Genomic DNA, 22,943 nt, shown 5'->3' with positions numbered 1-22,943 from the left:
CGTGAGGAATGCAGAGGAGGCTGCAGAGGATTAAAGATGGGAAAACTTACGAATATATCACCTCCTAATGTCATACCCAAATAAGAATGTTGCGACCATCTCCACAGACACCGAAGAAGCACTTGATAAATCAACATTCATTCTCAATCTAAAAAAACACTCAACAAAAGAAATTGATGGGTATTCCAATCTCCACACACACAGTACTCATCTTAGCCCAAAGCCAGTACAATGTTGAAGAGGAAAATTGCAGGAGGCATGTTCACCAAAACCTAACTGGACAAGGATGCCCATTATCACACTACTATTTTTTTCTTTTTTGAGGAAGATTAGCCCTGAGCTACTACTGCCAGTCCTCCTCTTTTTGCTGAGGAAGACTGGCCCTGAGCTAACATCTGTGCCCATCTTCCTCTATTTTATACGTGGGACGCCTACCACAGCATGGCTTTTGCCAAGTGGTGCCATGTGCACACCCAGGATCCGAATCGGTGAACCCGGGGCCGCCGAGAAGTGGAAGGTGCGCACTTAACTGCTGCACCACCAGGCCGGCCCCCACACTACCATTTAACATTGGCCTAGAGATACTGGACAATGCAATTAGACCAGGGAGAGAAATGAGAAGTAAAAAAAAACCTCCACAAGGTAGAAGTAAAACCATAATTATTTGCAGGTTTGTTTATGCAATTATGTAATCAATATGAACTTTGGTTCATATGAAAAAAAAAAGCTAGCAAGAATGGCCAGGAAACCCCTTGAAAAGAGCAACAAAGGGAAATGAACTGGATAAGATATTAAAACATGCCATAAAGCCCCAGAAATTAGTGTGGTGCCAGAAAATGAAGGGCAAATAGACCAATAAGACAGAATAGATATTCCAAAATCGACTCAAATACGTATAGAAATTTAACTATTTTCACGGTGGCATCCCCAATCTGTGGAGCAAAGGTGGAGATTTTAATAAATGGTATCAGGACCACCAGATTAGAAACACAAAGTTGGGTCCATACCTGACACCATACAACAAAATGAACCCAAATGGTCGAAGGTTTAAGTGGTAACAAAAAGTTAGAAAAACATGGGTGAACTCCTGTAAATCCAGGAATGGGAGAGCCTTTCAAACTATGACTCAAAATCCAGAAGCCATAAAATACTAAGATTCAACTGCATTTTTAAATGGCCAAGACGGAAAGTCACGACAAAGACAATCTGAGAAAAAGTACTTTCTACTCAAATCACAAGGCCAACATCCCTAATTTATAAAGAGTTCCCAGAAACCACTCACTGGAAGATTAGCCACCCAATAAAAAAACGGGCAAACTAAAAATAGACAGGAAGCCCCTCAGGCTCACTCTTAAGACAGATGCAGCTTCAGCCCGAACTATGATGGTGTTTCCAGTTCTCAGACCAGCAAACACAAGGCAGGAACCCGCTGCCACTGGGCAGCGCCACAGAGAGCCGTGAGCGCCTGCCACGGGGCAAAACGGAACCCAAGAGCAAGAGAGTCACTGAGCAAAACTGTCCACAGCATCGCCCCCGACAGCCTCCGGGCATCTGAAGCCCACACACCAGCGCAGGCACAGGGTGACATACACACAAGGTCAGATCAGGAAGTGCAGCACAGTTTGCAGAGAACGAGCAGAGCCACACATGCACCTGCAGAGGCTGAAGAGCTGGGCACGTCCACACGAGGGCCATCGAGTGACTGTCAGTGAAGACGCTCTCTTCACTGATGTGGAATAATCTATGAGATACAGGAAACGGAGAAAAGCTGAGACAGTACCAGTGGCCTGGCACCCTTTGTATAAAACAGGAGGACAACGAAGACATGAGTGTCCGCTTGTGTCTGCATGAAGATACACGGCTCCTGATGACGTGATGGCCCATGGGCGCAGAAGTGCGCGTGGTCACGGGTCAGAGCGAGAATGCTCAGGGTGCACCTTTTGTATCATTTGGATTTTGAACCATAAAGATGGATACTGTTTAATACAAACCAAAGACAGAAGGAAGGAAAGTGAAGAGGAAGGAAAAAGGAAAAGAACCGAGGCTGGCTCCGGGGAGAAAGGACTGGAAAAGTCGAGGGATTCGGTGCAAAGATGAAAAGAAGGTTTAGACTTGGTGCGAGCACTGAACCGGGAGCCCCGCAGGTCTCTCTCAGCAGCAGAAGAGTCGAGTCCGATGTTCTATACGACAGCGGTCGAGAAACAGCCTGCCCTGTTCAGAAGGAGAGGATCTGTCTAGAACACAAATGCTCTGAATTCCTACAGAGCGTATGGAACAGAACACAAAATCACAGATTTAAACAGCACAGGGGAAGGGCTTCTGAACGCTCTTCCCTAGGCTGAGTCCTCACGGCTAACAGGACGAGCCGACACAGCCGCAGAGACCCCTGTGCCCCGAGCACCTGAAGGAGGAAAGCCCACAGGCGTTCCCAGAGCCCGCTCTCCCAAGCCAGGGGGTCTGAAAGCGCTGGCGAGACTGACTCCACCGAATGAACAAAGATGGCGTCTGTCCCCCGGACAAAGCCGCCAGCCGCGCTGCACAGAGTTCCCTAGGAAGGTGATCTCGGGAACCTGCAAGAGAGACGCTGTGACCTCCGTCTTTCTGCGCTGCCAGGTGAGCCGAAGGACAACGCTCTGTTTCGGGTTTTACACACCCTCACACACAGACACGCTGACACACTCCACTCTCCCGGGAAGCAAGGCTCACTGACAATCATGCATCAAGGGCGCTGGCAGGGATCCAGGGCCACCTCTCCCACAGGACCTGCAAGTGCTTGGGCAGGATGGGCTCCAGGATTGTCCTCCTGGGATTCTTGGGGCCCTGGGTACAGCCTAGGCCTCAAGAGGCAGACGGTGCCGCTAACCTGGGAGCCCATGTGCAGACGGCCTCGGACCCCCAGGTGACCCCCAGGTGATCGCTCACCCCTGGTCTAACCTCCTGCCTGGTGAGGAGGCGGGACCGGATGGAGAGGGGCACTGGGCTCAGAGACAGACCCAGGCAGTGGCTGCTGGCGGCAGCCGTGGGAAGCGGGCCCTCTGGTGACAGTCGGGCTCAGCCACCGTGCAGCTCCACTCCCCGCAGTGGGAGACCCGAGAGGCCCATTATCACGGCCGCCACCTGGCAGAGAGCGACGTGAAGAGTCCGTCAGGTTGAAGAAAGCATGGTGAGGGCAAGTGTGCACAGTATCAGCCATTTAACAAGAAACAGGAGATGCAAATATGCGTGTGCATACACTTATACTGACACACACTCAACTGAAGGAGACGTCAAAACTCAAAAAGAAAAAAGGGTTAGTACGGAGGAGGGAGGGAACAGGGAGGAGAGACGGGTAGAGCCTAGACAGCTCTGAGTGTGCTATTTGGGTTTGGAAGGATGCAATCACCTCACATAATTACAAGACAAAGTGGAAATCTAAAACAGCCACCACTGAGAAACCAATGATAAAACACAGGCACTTGTTTACCAGGTTGGTGGCATCACATGCAGAGAGGACTCCAGGGGACTTCAAAACACGGTGGATCTCCCTGGTGGGATGGACCCCAGGACCCCACAGGCCGAAAACGGACCTTCCAGCCACTCGGCCGTCACGTTACTTGTGACAGAGAGGGTCCTGCTGGCTGACACAACGGGACACGCGTGTGGGAAACAGCAAACGAGCAATTATGTTGTTGACACTGGGAACGGGGATTTGGGGCACGGGAAAAGGAAGGTTTCAATCCAAGATCTAAGCGGCCCCAAACTGAACTGAAAGCATCAGAACGAACCCGGAAATGTTTCTCTTTTCTAGACCAACCGTGAGGTACAACCAGCACATCATAAAATGCGCTCCTCTCGATTCCTCAAAAAACTAAAAATAGAACTACCCTACGATCCAGCCATCCCACTACTGGGTATTTATCCAAAGAGCCTGAAGTCAGCAATCCCAAAAGTCCTGTGCACCCCAATGTTTATTGCAGCACTGTTTACAATAGCCAAGACATGGAAGCAACCTAAGTGCCTATCAACAGACGAATGGATAAGGAAGATGTGGTACATATATACAATGGAATACTACTCAGCTGCAAAACAGAGCAAAATCATTCCATTTGCAATAACATGGATGGACCTTGAGGGAATTATGTTAAGTGAAATAAGCCAGCAAGAGAAAGATAATCTGTGTATGATTCCACTCATATGAGGAATTTAAAATTATGGACTAAGAACAGTTTAGTGGATACCAGGGGAAAGGTGGGGTGGGGGGTGGGCACAAAGGGTGAAGTGGTGCGCCTACAACATGACTGACAAACATTAATGTACAACTGAAATTTCACAAGATTGTAACCTATCAATAACTCAATAAAAAAAAACTGATAAAAACAATAAATAAAAAATAAATAAATAAAATGCGCTCCTCTCCACATGCGGCTGAGGACTTCTGACGAATACATCCATCACTCAAAAAGTGCCCCCACCTCTGCAGTCAATCCCCGGCCCCGAACAAGCAGCTTGTTAGTTTTTAATGCTAAGTAGTATTCCACTGTATGAACTCAGATATAAATACATTTAAAGTTAAGATGTCTCCTATATCCTAGGCCTGTCCACTGGAAAGGCCCGGAAGAAATGGTGAGCCCGTGGAGACGGGTGTTTCCTGGTTCCCAGCTAGAGTCCTTCTCAGGGTGAGGAGACCGCCCGACTCCTGGACACGGTGAGCAGATTCAGAAGCCAGTGCGAAGGGGCCCCCATGGCCCCCAGCAGGACGATGTGACCCATAAGAACAGCTATGATGGGCTAAAATATAGAAAATACTAAAATCTCTTAGTTCTGTTAAAAACAAGACAGTAGGCCCGAATGGAGTCGCTTATGCTCAGTCCCATGTGACCAGACCGGGACCTGATTACAGTCTTGGCTCCTGCAGAAGTGGAACGTTACACCAGTCAGTCAGGAATCGCCTGGTCAGCTCTGAGGAGGTCCTCTGCCTGCTGGACCCCGGCCAGCCCCTAAAGGAAAGCGACCTTGCCACAACCAACCCGCGTTTTTGCCTGGAATCACTTCCTTGTTCCCACTCCCTTCTGCCCAGAAAAGTCTCCTTCTGACAGCTCCTCGGGCTCCTTTCTATCTGCCAGATCGGATGCTGCCCGACTCATGAATCACTGGACAAAGCCAGAAAGATCTTTAAAATTACCTCAGCTGAGTTTTGTTTTTTTAACAGTTTAAAATATTTTTTAAAACCCTCACCACCTCCCTTTAAAAGATGCTAAAGAGCAAACTCACTATTCTAGAAACCGGCAAGTCAAACAGAGAGAATGAGGCCTCTCCTGCCTCCCTACGACTGGAATGCAATGTAGCAACGAGGCAGGAAGGGCTGCTTCTCTTCATCAGTGAGTCCAGCTAATGAACGAGAAAGGAGGGACAGAAGGGGGACATCTGCGACTCAGGCGCGAATTAACAACTCTGAACAGGGACCACCAGCGGCTGCCGACACCCCCAAAACACAAGCAGACGTCAACGCTTCTCGGATGGAGGGCGCCACTCTGACGTCATCTTAAAAACAGATCCGGGAGCTGGTCCAGGTCTTACAAATCAGCAATTTACAAGAAATACGGGGACAGAGACACATGTCAGTGCCACTCCGAGGGGCCGCAACACGGCCTGCAAACTCAAAGAACAGAGGACGTGGTCACTTCACAGCTGAATTACCAGAAGGGGCCACCAACCAGGGCAGGACCACCTCCCAGCCACACAACCCTTGGTGATGATGACGTGGAAGTGACAGCTGAAGGTATGAAGAACTCGCCACCCCAAACGTGCCACCTAGGCGGACGGGTTATTTTGAGCTGAAGGCAACTGAGGAAAAAGGCAGAAACAAGAAAAGCTCTGCCCTCCGCCCTCTGCCTAAAAGCAAGAAGTCAATTTACAGAGGTGCCCTCCCCTCCCCAGGAAGGAGTAGGATGAACGCTTTACACCCAATGATTCAGAAGCTCTACGTCTGCTGACAAACCTTCCTCCTGCTTTTCCTGGTCACCTCCTGTCTTTGGCCAAAGATGCTATGAAGCTGGTTCTAAGGGAGGGAGGGTCCCTCATCCCCCATCTCCACATGCACACGGGCACACGTGCTAATAACCTCGTTTGTCTTCTCTTGTTAATCTGCCTTTTGTCACAGGGGCCCCAGCCGAGAACTCAGAAGGGCAGAGGGAAATTATTTACCTCCCCTGCACCATATACCTGGTGAAGACACTTTTTTTTTCTTTCTAAAAAAGACGATCAAAGTTCACCTCTTTCCCGCTCTTGGAGCATCAGCCACGGAGCCTGTGGATTTTCCCTCTTTGCTGCTCGAGAAAACCTCACCTCCTTGAGCCCTGGAAGCCTGACTGTGGAGACAGTTTAACAAGATCCGGAAACAGAACAAGGAAACAGGGCACGGGGAGGACAGCCTGGTCTGCGGACCCTGTTCCCCCGAAGCCCACCCCCAGGAAGGACATGAAAGCTGGCAGATAATCGGACACCGTGTGCCAGCGCCCCAGAGGGGAGGACACCACGCCAAGGTGACCAGGTGCTCGCTCAGGCTGTCGGAGGGTCAGGCAGGGTCACAGAGGAGGAGCCGTGGGGTGGTGCAGGGCAGAGGGGCCGGCAGGAGCTCCGGGGCAGGGGTGGGTCGGAGGGAAGTGGGGCTCCGGGAGGGCTGATGACCTGAGCCTGGCTCTCTGTGGCCCTGTCTGGCCAGACCCAGCACCAGTCTTCTGGGGTGCCCAGCCCCGGCCTGGGGCTGCTGCTGTGCCTGGGGGTTCTGGGGGAGAGGGAGGCCTGGGGAGGCTGGCCATTCCTATTTCCCATGGCTTTATCCATACCTAGCCCTTTCCCCGAGGGCCACCTGCTAAGTTCCAGGAAAATTCTCCCACGATGTTCTCCCCTCAAAATAGGGGGCGAGCTCCCACCTTTGGGGGAAGCACGGGCGGGCACGGTTCCAGCGAGACGGCGAGGCTGGGGACAGTCCCTGCAGAAACAGTGCCTGTGTGAGGAACCTTCTGGAGACATCCGGGAACAGGGTCAGCACAGGACGAGGCCATCCTCATGCCTGGGGGTCCAGTCTCACGTCCTGCTTCAGGAAATGGGTGTCCTCACAGACATAATCAGGCTTCTCACGCAGGAAAACAAATCACAAACATGCGATAAAAAACATTCACATTTTGGTGCAAATCTTAAGTCTTTTATCAAAACTGCACATCCTTTGTGTTTACAAAATTGCTATCATAGTACATTGTTCTATAATTGGCTGTTTCCATTCTTATAGCATGAGACGTGGCAGAATTGTCACCCTAACAACTGAACAGTTTCTCCGAACCCCTAACACTGTGACTTTGCCTTTCCCCAAATAGTCATCGTGATAAATAATGACCGCGATGAACATCTTCGTTCATGAAGCTTTGTGACAATTTTTTATTAATTCCTTAGTTTAAATTCCTGGAAGTGGAGATTGTTGACTGAAAACAAAATATTTGAAGATTTCTATCCACATCGTCAACTCGTCTTCCAGCACAGCTAAAAGGAATGACGTTCCTACCAGCAGTGGGGCTTGCGTTTTTGTCCATAAAACTCGAGACAAAAGAGATCTCCTTTTTAAAGTGACATTTCTCGTTTCCATTTATTTACAGCACAGCATTTCTTGTCCTTATTTATGGTGGCGTGTCACCTCTGCACACTTTACAACCGACTTTCTGTTGAGGCGTCCATCCTGTTGACTCTGCTTTGTGAGAGCCAAACATACACAGGCCACGTCTCTTGTCTCGTGGCCACCTTGGCCTAGTTTTTTGTTTGCAGTTAATCTTCTTCATGGTGATTTCTGCTGCAGTTTTAATGTTCAGGTAGTAAAACCTCTTCCTTTTCTCCACTTCCCTCAGATCCGTCAGTGGAATGCTCCTCTTCTCTAACAGAATCACTTCCAGACCACTGAGCACTATTTGCCATTCGTTTTGGCAAGTCGGTCGATTGCCCACCCTAGGCGCTGGCGCAGTGCGTCCCGAGCATTTCCACGAGCATTTCCACGACGTGCCCACGGAACACGAGGGTGACGGGTCCGGGCTGTCCCAGACCCCGCAGAAGGCGGAGGGATCAGCGCCTCAGCCCGGCCTGACCTGTGCTGGACGCAGAGGAAGGAGACGCTCCCTGTCCTCACGCGCTCAGGCCTCTAGGGACCCAGGAGCCCAACTCACCAGAGATGAAGCCAGCAGGCGCTCTGTCGGAGCGTAGGCACAGGCCCCCAGACGAGACTGAAGAGCGGACATGGGGTCTGCTTCTCGAAGCAGGCGGTATCTTCCTGGTCCTGGACAGACGGCAGGATTTTAACCAGGCAGCGGGCAAGGCAAGAGGGGGAGGATTTCTATGCAGTGGGAACAGTCCACACAGAGTGGAGACCGTCCCCCCAGACAGCCCACGCAGCACAGCTGGGAGAAGCGTGGAGGGACCTGTAGACGGGGCTCAGGTCTGGAGTCCTGGTGACTCAGCGTGTCTCCACTGACTACACGTGACAAACGCAATTTCTCTGGAGGAGTCTGGCCACCTGATCGCCACAATCATACGGCACGTGTTATAAAGCACACAGTTAAACAGAAAGACCACTAACGCTCTGATAAAACAGTAACAAATCTGCTGTGACCCGGCGTGCACAGGGGAGGTCCTGGTGCCGACAGACAACAGACGGGCGTGAGGGACTCGGCTCTGGGAGGGCAGCTGCCCCCAGGCATCTTCAGTTCACCTGAGGAACTTCCTCCATCAGCTCAGAGTCGTTACTCCTGGTTCTGGGTTAATACGTCACATTTATTTTAATTAATGATGAAAAACACCAAGTCAACTCCACTTAGGAGAGACCATCCCAGAGACTCTGGGGTAACAGGAGACCCCCCCGGAATCTCCAAAGGCCTTGCAGAGGCGGGTAGGGGTGAGCCCCTCCAAGCCTGTCTCCCCTGAGACCTGGCGAGTGGCAGCACCTGCACCCACCCCAGGCCCCGGGCCTTTGGCAGCTGCCGTGAGAAGAACACCAACCAGGCTTCCAGCATCAACTAGTAACCCACCGCTGGTCCCCGAACATCTGTAAATTCATGAGCAGTGAACACGTGTTCTGAAAAAAAGAAGGAACTCAAGCGAGCTCCCTGAATAATATAAAAAGTCCAAGTGAAAAAGAACAAGGGTTTAGGCGAGGTTACAGACGGGAAGATAATCATTTCTAGCAACACCGCAAGCTCTGTTTCCACAAACAGCATATTCATCATCTTTGGGGAGTGTCCCCTCGGGACTCACAAAACCACAGAGAAAAGACCGGCCAAGGGCAGCCCCTCTGTGCTTGCTCTCGGGACCGTGTGCCTCTCGGGCATGGTGCCCTTGGAACGCCGCCTCTCAGGACGACGCTGCAACATTAACGACACGTGAGGAAAAGCAGTGACTCTCCCGAGAAAGCGCCGTGAGCTCAACGACAAAGAACTGGGCAATGGCAAGTGCACCATCTCTCAAATTACGCACAGCTGGACCCCTGAAAAGGCAGCAGTCATGGTGTTCACTCACTCTCCACTGAGCTATGACCACAGTCCACGCGAGACACACAGGAGGTCCTCAGAAGCCGACTTCCTGCCAAGCATCAATTTCCTGTGGTCTTTTTTGCTTTTCCCAGAACGCATTTTCAGCCCAAGCTAATTGTTTCTGCAAAGCCCTCTGTGAGACTCTCCAACAAGAACGCCATCGCCACATCGTTTTCACAGCTGGGCCTGGGCCTCTGTCTGCAGCTCCTCTGGAGCCCCAGTCTTCCCCAGGTGGACGTGCGCAATCCACCTGGACCCGCCAGAAGCCTGGAGCATCTCGCACCATAGATGCATTCAGAGATTAGTTCAGCCACAGGACATTACCGATATTTGAAGCGTTTTGACTTTAAACAAGGACAATTCACAATTCGATCCACTATGGCAGATGTTCTGTTCGCTGTGAACCCAAGCCAAGGGTTGCATTACGTATTTTAAGTATTTTATCCACAAAGCCACGGCCAGCACCTGTTCAAGTGTGATCCTCAAAGGTTTGCTGGAAACAACTGTCGGCATCATTAACCGATCAGAACAGACACAACTTCTAAAAAGTAAGCACGCACAGAATACATTCTAGAAACAGGAAGTGCACCTGGCCGCCTGACAGGCCTCACGGCCACGGGCTCTGCTTCTTCACCTCTGCCGTGACAGGAAACTGCTAACCACTGGACGTGCATCTTCTTAATCTCTCAAACTCGAGTTTTAAGATGACAGAGGGCATTCAAAAAAAGAAAAACTGTTCCCAGACAAACACGTCCTCGCCTGGCCCGGGGCCTGCTGTGCGGCACGTCCACCTGGTGCAGGAGGAGCAGAAAGGGCAGCCGAAGGTGCACCACACCGTGATCACGGTTCTCATGGGTTGGACCCCAGGTCCCACGGGGGACTCTGGCACGTGCGGAGCCAGAGGCAGATCGGAGCCGACGCGTCATCTACCCGCTCTGAGGTGCAAACAGCAGCGGGAGCTCACACGGGATCTGGCATTTAGATACGAAAGCACCACGTGGAAGATGGAGAGCAAGAGATCCGCAGAGCCACACGAGCCTTAAAGCTTTCTCGATAAAATGTACTGTGTGCATGTGTATCCATGTGCAAGCACACGTGTGTGCGTGGTTCTCTAAAATATGGTAAACGTTTCCAGGGCCCCGGATTCCCCAGTGAGCATGACATCCAGGACACAGTGTTCCTTCCTCTGCACCCCCACGTCCCTGCCTCAGGGAGGCTCCTCCCACCCCGATCTGGTCGTTCCTATGGCTGAAGAGGCTCCATCCCCTCCTGTGACAGCCATTTATCCCTAAACGGCTGGTGAGGGAAGACCCGGGCCTCGCTAGCTGCCTGGTAATCAGGGCCTCCAAGTGGAGGGCACGCACAGTGACAGCGGTTGGGCCTCACTGGGACTTCCATGTTGGCTAAGTATCGGGGCCGCATGGAGGGGCATGCGTGTCTGCATGACAAAGGCACTCGGGCCGGCCACCCCCCAGCTGAGCCCAGGCTGGGTCGTCGCAGCCCAGGAGGGCGCTTCAGGAGATGCAGCTGCACTGGCAGGCGTGGAGGGGCCAGGGCAGCCGGAGAGCAGAGAGGAGGGCACAGAGCCCTCATGGGCTGTGTCCCTGGAGCAGCACAGCCCCACGGAAAGGCTTTAAGCACAAGAGGCAACTGCCGAGACTGTCTTCTAGAAAGACGGTCATGGCCACGGTAAAGGTGGGTGGGGGACATGATGGGGCCATCTGGACTCCGGAGGAGAGCCGCGGGAGCCTCCACCAGGGCACGCCCGGGAAGGCGACGGGCTCTGGATACCACGGCATGACCTCGCAACGCCTCCCCCAGCCACCCTCGCATCCAGCCAAGCCAAGGGGCGCCCTGACCCTCCGCGGGGCCAACTCACAGAGGCCGCAGGCCCTGGAGTACAGGTGCCCCAGCCCGGATCAGGTGGAAACCCTCCAAGAGGGCCACCGGCAGAGTCCCCTGGGATCAGAGGCCTCCCCGTGGCGATCGTGACACAGTTAACTGCAAGTGCAGTGACACATAATGTCATGCAGCGTGCTGCAGTGAAGGAGGCTGAGGAAAAGCCGAGCGCAGACACAGGGCTGTAGCTGCACCAAGCGAGCTGAAAAACAAGCTTATCAGTGTCGGCCCAGCACTTCCCAGCTCTGCCTGGCCTTCTCAAGCACCCCCGCCTGGCTTCAGAGCTTTTCAGCAGATCCCTTCCTATTCTTTCCAGTCCAGGGTGGGAGGAAGCCCCAAAGGGCCTCGGTGGCAGAGCCGTCCACGTCTCCAGGACTCGCGGGAAGTCAGCGAGGTTCTGCAGGCTACGGAGAAGGGGGGAATCGCGCAGTGACACCATTCAGAGCATGGCTCTGACCCACCATCCTGGGCAGGCGCCACCTGGGGGATCCTCGCGTCAGCCCCACGCGCGTGGTAACCCACACCGTGCGGAGGTTCCATGACGCGCCCACACTCGCGGGGCCCGGGAGGGACAGTGACACCCCGGAGCTGGACGTGGGCGCCTGCCCTCGACTGGCGAGCCTCACCCCCAGGCGGCGATCTGCCAGGACATGGCGAGAGGCGGGCTCCTTGGCCGGGAGGCGCCGGGAAGTCTGGAAACGGTTCTGGCCGCCAGGCTGGAGGCAGAGCTTCCTCCGCAGGCCGCCTCCCTCGAACCTGACGCACAGCAGGCTCCCGGGCTCAGAGGAGCCGACTGATGCAGGGTCCGCGTGGTCATAGGCGGCTAATGTGCAGCCAGGCCGAGCCTGAAAGACTTGACAACCTCCCGCTGGGAAGTGAACGTCCAGTCAGCCCGGGCACCTGCCCATCGTTCTCCCCCTTAGCGAGGAAGCAGGCCCCCTCCTGCGTCCCCTTCGCAGGGCAGGACCAGATGAGCACTTCCCCAAGTCCTCTCCTCACTTCTCGCTCCCAGCGAGTGACCGGCCCATGACTCGCCTCCTTCCTTGAGTGGACACAGACCAGAGAACCCAGATCTGTGTCTGGCAGTCAAGAGAATGCAGGCGTTGGAAAGACGAGGCACTCCGGGTATGGGGAGACTAACTCGGAGGGACAGGCTCAGCCTCCTGCTCGCCAACAGTCACTGACAAGGGCAGTGACAAAAATCAACTTTCTAAACCTGCAGAACTAAACCCAGACACTGCGGGGCAACCACACGGGAACGCCACCACCCACCCAGCCAACTTCATGTTGTTCACGAGCGCAAGGGCCCGTCAGCGGAGCTGTGGCTCAGAACCGCTGGGTCTGGGGGCACTTACGAGACACCTGCCACAGTCGCAGCACAAATATTCCTCTGCAGAAGCAGACGTGCAAATGCCGAGTTCCACAGACGGCACAGCTACGATCCTCACCCTCAGACGCACGCCGCAGGACTCAAACCCTGGACACAGCCCCGAGCGGGCGGCCCGGGGACAGCAGCACACACGGTCTAGAGCGTGGCCTCTGCCTATCGAGCCCCCACAGTCCAGACCAGTGACGGCGGATGCCAGCTTAGGGCAAGGCCGAGAAAGTCCAGATTAGGAGCTGGGAGGAGTGTCACTGAAGTTCTCAGAAGAGCCTCTAGCTTTCGGCTTTGGAAGCCTGCCTGGTTCTGGTCACTGCGGTACCAGGCCGGCACCCTCACCATTGGACTCACACCTTCCCGCCCGCGGGTGGTCAGTGCGTGCGTTCACCTTGTCTAGTGAAGACGGAACTCTCAGAGTCAGGCAAGGATGGCAGCAATGCAGGCAAAGCCAAGAACAGGCAGCAGGCACTTCCTTCCATTACAAGACGCACGACAGCTCTCAGACAGCCAGGCCAGGGAGAAGATCCCCCCAGCCTGGACTGAGGGGTCAGGCTGAGCCTTGAGGGGTGTGGGGGCTGTCACCACGGTGCACTGCTCATTCTGCCCTCTGGGCCACTGTCATCTCAATATGACAACACACCAAATCCAAACAATAGCTCTTGTGTTCTTGAAAACTGAAGCCAAGCCTGGGAACAGCTCCCCGTCAGGTGCACCGTGCCTCACTGAAAACCCGAGTAAACATTTCTGCTGAGCTCTCACCAGAGCCAAGCTCATTTTAAAATGCTCCTTTAAATAACCACCAGGAAGCCACCCGAGCAGGCCTCTGGAGGCACCGTGTCGCTGGGCTGGGCAGGGAGCCGCCCCCTTAACTCAGTCTCCCACTGCAGGCGACCCAGGAGGCCAGGCCTTCAGCTCTGCCCCCAGATCTAACACATCAGCCTCCTAAAAGGGCCAGAGCGGCTAAGAACAGGACTCGTGAGTAATCAGCAGTAAGCGCTTCAGGATCAAAAGAAGGTTTAAAGCCGGCCCTACCTGTGGGTGTGGCCATCCCCTCGCACTGCTCTCCAACGAGCCTGATGCCGTCTGGGACATCAATCCGATGGTCACTCTCCTCCGTTTTGGCCTCACTGGATTGCGGCGTGGAAGAACAGTCGTCGCGTCCGGTTTTCTTGCACAGGATGAATCTCCAGCAGTCAAACATGAGTCTGTAGCATGAAAACCAGATTTTAAAAGGAAAATGAGGTCACGCTGCCAAAAGACATCACAGTTGTTTCTTTGAACAAAGCCCATGTAACCAGATAGGGCCTTCAGTGGTGCTCATCCTGAAACGGATGCAGCACGTTCAGAGCTAAATTCATCCTTCTCCATCGAATTTCTATTGCGCCAACGCTCAAACAAGCAATCTCCTTTTATAATACTGAAATACAATAAAGTTGTATAGTCAAAAATATTATTTGCTTCTGCTGCTTAGAGGAAAAAAACCCTAGATTTTTCCCCTTGACATTTAGGATCTTGTTTCAAGGACATCAAAGTCCCCGTTCCTCCTGGTTTCAATGTCACAATCTAATTCACCGAACTGGCAGATTTCAAAGCCACTGCTTATTCAGATTACTTAAAACATCTGAAATCCTCTAAGGAAAAAACGTTCTCTGAGTTCCAGCACAAGCATTAAAGTCTCATTCCTCCAGTGAAAATTTGGCAAAGAAACTTGAATCAGGTTTTCTGGGGAAGCAACCTTGAATTCAAAGAGACAACTAGCAACTTCTGTATTTCAGACAGAAGCCATCTAGAGTCATCTGCTGGGCCAGCATTTCACCTTCATTAGGTAATTACTGACCACACTGTTTGTACAAGGTCCTTTAGCATATTACAGCTCATTATTGTTTCCCCCTGTCGGCCTAATACCTGGCAAGGCCCCTTCTTTAGGAATAAAGATGTAAATAATTTAACTTGAATAAATTTTACTTGTGGCCCCACCAGCAACACCGTCTTTCCACTCGCTGCTCACATCCTCTTTATCCGGCGGGGTGAGCTTCGGTCCCTGCCCCAGGCCACACCACACGGGGACCCTTAGTGCCCAGGAGGAGGCCACATGGCAATGGGAAACGCCCACTCGCCCACTGCCTGCCACCGCCGAGGACCCAGCACTGCCAAGGACCCGAGCTTCGTGCCCTCCTGTTCCCGAATCTCCCCTTTCACTCCATTCGGCTGAAGCCCCGGCCACTCCTCCATTTAAGGTTTACCCCGACCGCCTGGCCGCACCGCCCGGTGCCGGCTGCCCTCGGCGAGGTTCACACACAGGCCTGGCCGCCTTCCCCACGCCCAGCAGCTTCAGAAGCCCGCCAGTGCCGGCGGGCCCAGGCAGGGGTTCCAGCGTGCTGGCTACACGGGAACCACGGCGCCGCGGCACGACGACCATTCCAGGGAGAAAGGAGCCGTGATAGCCGGGGCACACACAGTCCAGATCCCGGACACTTTGGGGCACACTAACTCCACCCCGTCCCTGACCAGAAGAGATGGCGTTTCTCCCACCCCGTCCTGTTCCTGCCGAAACCCAAGACTCCTCTGGGCCCCACCCGCCCCTTTGCTCTGATTGACACCGTTGTTGGTCAGCAACTCACTTGTCACTGTATGCATCTTTCATGTCACTTTTCCAGGCATGTCTTCTGGATCTGATAACATTTTCTTTAACACCATAACGAGGAAGCGGCACAGAGAAAATGGGAGAAGTGGAGCCACCTTCCAAAGCCAGCTCCCCCGGCAGGACCTCGGGCCTTAGCATGCCTCACTTGTCTTAGTTCCCGCTTTGTCTCTCCAAGAAAATCAGACCACGGGTGGTGCTCCTTCCAGGAAGGGCACAGACTGTCGAGCAGTCAGGCCCAGGTCCAAACACATCTCATCACTTTAGTCTAGTTTTGACATTAAAAAGTAGGAAGAAAGATTTCCCTGGTTAAAAACAAAACAAAACAATCCTGCTGTGCCCTCTCTCCCTCCAAACTGTACCCAGAATGTCCAGCAGGCTTATCATGACCCAAAAACCTCCAGCAGGAAAAGGCGCAGCGTGCACTTCCACGTGTCCCCACTGGCCGCCATCCCCCCCTGGGGCCGGGCCGTACAGGACCTGAGCCCTCCACCAACCCGAGGAGGTATTCCCGCCTATTCTGTCCTCTCTGCGGCAGGATCCTGGAGTCAGTGTTCACTAGGTCTCAAGACACACTGGGAAGATGAAAAGTTTTCTTTTAATTAATTTGTTCTGAAAAACAAACAAGCAGCCCTTCACCTGACTTGGCTGAAGACAGACAAAGTCCAGGGCCGCCTCCCCCCGCTGGCTGGTCAGCCTCGGCACCTGAGACTCCTCCGTCTGGCTGAGGGCAACTGGTGACCGGGGCCTGGGGAGGGTATGGCTCCTGCCCAGGGCTCCCTCCTTCCTCTGGGATCGTACTTCTCCAGCAGCCTTGGACAGCAGCATCCCAAAAGGTGAAGGATGCAAGGCTGACAACCACCCTGAAACATCCAGGCAGAGACCCTGGCACAGAAGAGCTGGCGGTTTCCCCACAGTGGGTTTTCCTCGGCTGCGTAACCCCAAAGGCACACAGGACAAATCCAGAGTTCAGGCCATGCGGGCCGTCGTTAGCATCAGTTCCCTCTAAAAACTTCAAGACTGGCGTCACCACAGAGCACTGAGTTCAGCTCCCCAGTGAATAAGCCCTGATAGGCGGCGGGGACCGAGGGGAGCTGATGGCGGCCCCTGCCTGGTCTTTGTCCCTCTCTGGAGCTCCAGGGGTCTCGCACGCTGTGCACAGATGAGAATCAGTCCCTGGGTAGCTGGGCTTGGCCAAGCATAGTGGGACATCCAAGTCAGCTGGTGCCATCAGCCCTTGCATCTGCTCAGCACCTGCTTGGTCCTCTGGGGTGCTGGGGGCACGGACACGAGGGCAGCCGCCGCCCCGCTGGAGCTCGGAGTCCTGGAAGAGCCGACTCATGCACGGACCAGAGCTCCCTGCACACAAACGCGACAGCCAGCTCAGCGTCGCTCACACTCACAGCACTGTCACAGGTCCTCTCGAAGGAGTTGGGGGCCGCTGGGCTCAGCGTGAACTCTCACTCACAGGAGCCTAACTGCGTCAGGTACCAAATCTGACTCTGCCTCCTCCGGCCGCTCCTCAGTTGGAGCCAGAACACCAGAGAGATGCACTTAAAGTAGAAACATCACAACCGCTGCCCCGCTGTCCCTCACGACAACTGCGGAACCAGTTACGAAGTGCCCATGATGAAAACGGAGTCTTACCGTTCAAAAAACAGAAGGCAGCCCTAGGAGAGGGGGAGCTCAAGGGGAGGGCGGAGCTGTGGCGGGACTTGGCCACAGAGGCCATGTCCAGGGGGTGAGGGGCCCAGCCACTTTCCCTACTTAGGTAGCACCCACCCCTCCACCTCCACCCCCGACCCCTCCATCTCCACCTCCACCCCCGACCCGTCCACCTCCACCCCCGACCCTTCCACCTCCACCCCCACCCCTCCACCTCCACCCCCGACCCCTCCATCTCCACCTCCACCCCCGACCCGTCCACCTCCACCCCCACCCCTCCATCTCCACCTCCACCCCCGACCCTTCCACCTCCACCCCCACCCCTCCACCTCCACCCCCCCACCCCTCCATCTCCATCCCTCCCCCCTCACTCGGCTCCACCCCTCAGGCCCATTCTGTGTGGACAAGAGCACAGCCTTTCCCTGCAGGACTCAGTCCTGTTCTGTGCTCTGTCTCTAGTCCTTACTTCCAAATGAACAAACAGACAAGCAAGAAGCAGGACCGCGGGGAAGGCGAAGTTAAATGCTTGCCAGCTCCTTGGCGTCCACGTCATTACTCCCTTGTTAGATCTGTTCAGATTTTTGTCTTTGTTTCAACTCAGGAACTTGAATAATGTTCTCCACTTTCTCAACAGGTGGGCTGACTGGCCCCAGTCATGAGTTACATCCAACGCTTCAGCTGACGAGTCCCAGAGGTCACCGAGCCAGGTGCAGACCCTTCAGATGGACACTTGGCCTCTGCGTGATCCCTCTGTGGAGCTGCATAGGGCTTTGGGCTCCAAGGCGATACTGGGAGGCTCCAGCGAGGGGCTGGGTTTCCTGTGGCTTCCAGGGCTGCCCAGGGCCGCCATGATGGTCACCTTCAGGATGGGCCCCTGACCACAAAGTCATGATATCCAAGCCTCCAGACCTCCAAGAGTTTCTTGGTAACCATGGGGTGTCAGGTGTCCCATCCTGGACTGGAAGTTCTGAAAGTTCTACTGGAGGAAGCCAGCAAGAAACACGATCACGTGGCCGTCCCAAGGGGAAGGCGCTGCAGACAGGCTGTGCCAGCACGAAGCCTACTAGGATGCCGCAGGCGACAGGGCAGTCGTCGAGAGGCTGCTGTTTTTGCCTCTGCCAGCGGCCACCCCACATAGACTGCACAGCCATCCGCCTGTTCCTTATGGCCTTCTCGAAGGCAGGCCCGCGGCCCGCAGAGGGTCTCTCTGCAGGCGTTTTGGTGAAGACCCCTCCCCCCATTCTCACCACCCTCCCCAAGGGAGACGCTCACTGAGGGCCACGGCGCCTGCTTCAGATGAGGCTCCAGGCCCACCCGGGTCAGGTTCCAGAGGCTGGGGGCCCAGGAGCCTGCATTCCAACAAGCAGACCACGCGACCGTGCTCGGCTGCAGGCGCTCCCTCCAGGATCATGAGGAACAGGAACCCGTGGGTCTGTGGGGTCAGCCCAGAGGCTCTTGCCTGTCTAACGGGAGCGTCCCCATGTCCCCTCATCCCCAGGAGCTGATCAAAGGGTGAGATGGAGTGAACCAAAGAGAAAGAAGCCAAGCTCTACACAGAACACTGCATTCCTGTCACTGTGACCGTTACACGTCTAGCTTCTTCTCCAGGAGCCTCTTAAAGCAACACCCCGTCAAGCGCATCGGGGCTGGCTGTGGTCAGGCGGGAACACCCCAGGCCAGTTTAGCTCCGTCACACAGATACTTCAGCATCCTCTGCTTCATTTCAGCGCTCCCTGCGTGTTTCAAAGTTAATCAACCCATCCAGTGGCAGAGACCTCTCCCTTCCACGTGCCCATAACTTCACTTCCAGAGACCAAGGTGCTGCCCTCCAAGATCAACGTCCAGATCCTAGTGGAGTCTTCACCAAGGAGCCTCGGCCTCAGGAAGGGAGCTGGCCATCTAGAAGGCTGGACCTGGAGCACGGACTATGACAGGAATTCAACAGAAGCCCCGCAGGGAGGGGGGAGAAGGAGGGTTTCGGGCGCAGGTGCTCCCTCTGCCCTGCACTCTGCAGACCTGGTGGATCTCTTTGATCCCTTATTCGTTCCTGTGCTCCTCCTCACTGCTCCTGCAGTCGGAAAGCCCTGCCTCCACCAGCGGTAAAGAAAGAGTCGCCCCAGAAACCGCGAACACATAACAAAAGAGTTGTAACTGGGCTTCCAGACCCCTGAGGCCCCTCCCACAGGCTTCTGTCCTTCACGGGGGCCTGCACATGAATCTCCTGTCTTCACAGCGGTCCTGGGAGGCGGCTGGGGCCCGCATCACCCCCACTTCACAAAAGGCAAAACTGAGGTTCACAGAGGCGTCGGTGTCTTGACCACAACCGCACCGGGCACGTCCACCGCCTACAAGCAGGCCCCTGCTCAGACTGTGAATTGGGACATGGGAGGGGGCTGCCCCGGCCCACGGGGGCTTCCAATGGGGCCAACTCACCCCAGAGAGAGCACCCCCCCCTCAGGGCCCACCCAGGACTGCAGGGAAGGACTGTCCCCTGTCCCCCACAGGTGTGAGGAGAGGGCAGTGGTGCCCCCTGATCCCAGGACGCTGGGGCAGAGCTCAGAGCTCAGGAAAACGCTCCGTCTGTGAAGTCAGGTCTGAAAACCAGCCTTGGGCCAGCCATCCCATCAGATGCGCATATTAGAAGATCTCCTGCACAGGGCTCCCCCAGAGGCACCCCTCTCCTACCTGCCAAGGGTGGGTCCTGCCTGCCCGGAAGGGGGCCGAGGACACTGCACCATCAGCAGCCTCTGGGGATGCACTTCTATTTTGGTGGTGTGGCCCTGCCACTCCCCGGTGGCCACACATCCTGGGGCCTCCCACGGCCATCCCCTGCACATCCTGCCTGTGTGCTCAGGGTCACCTTAACCCTTCCCCACCCAGGGCCTGGCAGGCGGTCTGTTAGGGGTAGCCTCCGGCCACGTGTGCCAGGATGGGGACGTGTCCTGAAAAGTTAAGAGTCTGCACTTGCTCCAGAAGTCTCCTGGGGCCCCTCCCCCACCGTCATGGCTCCTATTTAAGTGTCTGCAGAGGAGCCAGCAGCCTGTCAGCCAGGAGCCAAAGGGATGAAGAGCAACAAGGTGTGAGTTTAAAAAACATGGTAGGAAAGCCTTCGCAGTTGTAGAACAAAGCAAAGTTCTTATTTTTAAACTGCAGCGTCTTCTCTTCCGCTGCTCTTTTGAAAGGCAAAGCAGCTGGACTGTGGGCCACGGCCTCTCCATGCCCGGCTGGGGGACCCCCACAGGGAACACAGGCCGGCCACCAGGGAAGTGAAGATTCAGGTGGGGGACCCCACGCCGCGCTGCCCCACCAGGCCGCCCTGCGCGAGACCCCTGCCCTGGACACCCGCCCGGGACACCTGATGCATGGATGCATGGGAGAACCTGAGGTGTGGCTACGGGAGGTGCCGAGGGGACCCCAGCAGGAGAGGCCCCGAGGGTGACACCTGTCGGGTGCGAGGGGCGAGGCGGAGCGGAGTCTGCGCGGTGGATCCCGCGCTCCGGACACCGCGGGAGGCGCCCGTGCTCCGAGCCCCCAGACCACTGTCCGGCTGTCCGCCCACCTCGGACGCTCCGTCCGCGCCCCCCCGCCCCCTCCACTCCTCTCGCCCTGCACACCTGGCCCGGCCGTGGGGGCCCGTCCTTGTCCTCTGTCCTCGGTCCGCAGGTGCCCACGGACGCCCCGCCTCCTCCTCCGGCCGCGGGCAGGGGTGCAGGGAAAGGGGGAGGGAGGAGGGGGAGGGGAGGGGAGGAGCACAGGGCTCTGGCTGTGCGGAGGGGGAGGGGAGAGCGGGTAAAGGTCTGGGGGAGGCGCGGGATGGGAGGGGAGGAGGAGGTGGGAGGGAGCGAGGGGGGCGGGGGGAGGAGCTGCCCCGAGCCCCACCCTCTCCCCGCCTCTCCTCCTCTCTTCCCTCCCCGGCCTCTCCTCCTCTCTTCCCCCCCCCCCCCCCCCCCCCCCCCCCCCCCCCCGCCTCCCCTCCTCTCCCGGTCTCTGCCCCCTGGGTCCGAATCCCCACCACGTCCCCCGAGAGCACCCGGAGGGGTCCTGCCAAGGAGCGGGGCTCCTGCCACTATGCGCGTTCACCAGGACCCCGACCCCAGGCCGCAGGACAGAAGGGGACGCCGGCTGGACGTGGGGGTCTGACCCCACTTCCCCGGGCTCACCCGTAAAATGGGGTCCCCCCGCCCCTCGGGGGGCCAGCGGGGAGGTCCTGCGTCTCCTCCCAGGCCCCCCTAGGCCAGGTCCGCACTCTCTGCCCACGACCCTCCCTTGCGCCGGCGACTTCCCAGGAGAAGGGGTGGCAGGTGGGACCATGGCCGGCCGCTCACCCCCTGTGACTTGAGTCGCCAACGTTTGCAAGAAAAAGAAAAAAGACCCCGGCTTTTAATTCTTTTGTCTTCCAAGGTTCGGAGGAAGTAGAAGTTCCAGATAAGAATGAAAACATTGAAGTGGTGTAGAAAGACTAAGAGAGCCCAGTGTTGACCTAGATGCGAACTTTATTTTAGTCGAGGCTTTGAAATGTCTGCCTGTCCCGGTAAAAGTGGGCAGCCCCTCTGAGTGAACCCAAACCGGGTTCTCAGAGAGGGCGCTGATCATCAGCCCCAAGGCAGCTCTAAGTGCCCACACAGAGCTGGGCCCCTGACGCCCACAGGGACCTGGAGGGGAGCCCCGGGCACTGACCTTCCGGGCCACTGGGATTGAGAGTTGCTCCCTGGTGCCACCACACACAGGCTGCCCAGTGCAGGGTCTCTGGGCACCACGCTGTCCCGGGGCAGGTGGGGGGTACCGCCTGAGACAGGGTCCTGAGGGGACGACGGCCAGGCAGATTCAATGAGGCTGGGCAGCAGGGCTGGAGAAGGAGGGGGTGACGAGGCGGGCAGGACATTCAACAGGAGGGGAACTCCCTCCACCCAGAACTTCCTGCACCCAGTGAGCGAGGGGACAGCAGGGGCTGTCGCTGGAAACCCCCCAGAGTCAGAGAGCCGGCAGATTTCCCTTCCCCGGGGGCCCACAGAGAAGAGGTCAGAGTGCCCGGGGTGGTGCTCCTCTCTGTTGTTTTAAGACCAACACCGCACTTCCCACGACAGCATCAAAGACCCTCTGCTGACAGAGATGCTCTCCGACACACTGTCTTAAATATCATTTAATTGAGCAATAAAAGTCCAAAGGGAGGCAGCCCACCAGAGCTGCGGGGAGGGGCTCCTGCAGGATATGCAGACAGATAGAGCCGCTGGAGCGGAGAAAGCGGGAAATGGCCAGTGACCTGAGCTGCGACCCGGGTCAGGGGAATTCATGCAGACCGCAGGCTCCCGTCCCACAGGCCCCCCCAGCACAGCCTCTGGACGGAAATGCATTCTGCCCCGGCGCAGGGACCCCACCCAGGACCCCCAACAGTCGGCTCAGTTATCCACCCCAGGACCGCAGGAACTGGCCGGCAGCCACGTGGGAGCCACTAGCCCGGGGCATCTTTCCTCTTCCGTGAAAGCCTTCTGCAAAACCCCAAGATTTCTGTGCTGTTCAGAAAGTGTTAGGGCTCCTTCTAAAATTGAAGTAACTCAAGAGGAAATGAATTCCCCAAGTACAAAAGCCCGGCCCAGCTGCCCTCTCCCAGCAGCCCCCTCAGGTGTCTGGTTTGTTCCGGCCCCAGGCCCTTTGTGGCGACTCTGGTGTTCACAGCCCTGCGGCACGAGGAGGTCACCATCACAAATGGGCTTCTAAACAGCGGGCAGAAACAGAAGGGGTAATTCAGCCTGAGCGCCATTTCCGGGCTGCAGGGGTCCGCAGGGAGCAGGGCGGGCCTCTTTGCCTCTGCCAT

The 22,943-nt window shown here is 56.0% G+C and overlaps 1 protein-coding gene across 7 annotated transcripts in view; it reads right to left on the bottom strand.

Moving 5' to 3' along the window:
- MCF2L (MCF.2 cell line derived transforming sequence like) overlaps nt 1–20,899 on the bottom strand; it is a 179,560-nt gene extending 158,661 nt beyond the window's left edge. For 3 of the 7 annotated variants that reach the window (XM_070520170.1, XM_070520169.1, XM_070520172.1), the window contains exon 1: nt 13,858–14,030. In XM_070520170.1, coding sequence (XP_070376271.1) covers nt 13,858–14,026 — 169 coding nt within the window. In that variant the 5' untranslated portion in view covers nt 14,027–14,030. Of the gene's footprint in view, nt 1–13,857; nt 14,031–19,816; nt 19,836–20,745 lie in introns of those variants that run through there. The other 4 variants (XM_070520179.1, XM_070520186.1, XM_014854901.3 and 1 more) reach the window with 3 other exon arrangements.
- Nucleotides 20,900–22,943: the final 2,044 nt, after the last annotated feature.

This window comes from Equus asinus, chromosome 11, assembly GCF_041296235.1.
Source record: "Equus asinus isolate D_3611 breed Donkey chromosome 11, EquAss-T2T_v2, whole genome shotgun sequence".
Taxonomy (NCBI): domain Eukaryota; kingdom Metazoa; phylum Chordata; class Mammalia; order Perissodactyla; family Equidae; genus Equus; species Equus asinus.
This window is presented reverse-complemented; position numbering and strand designations above follow the sequence as displayed.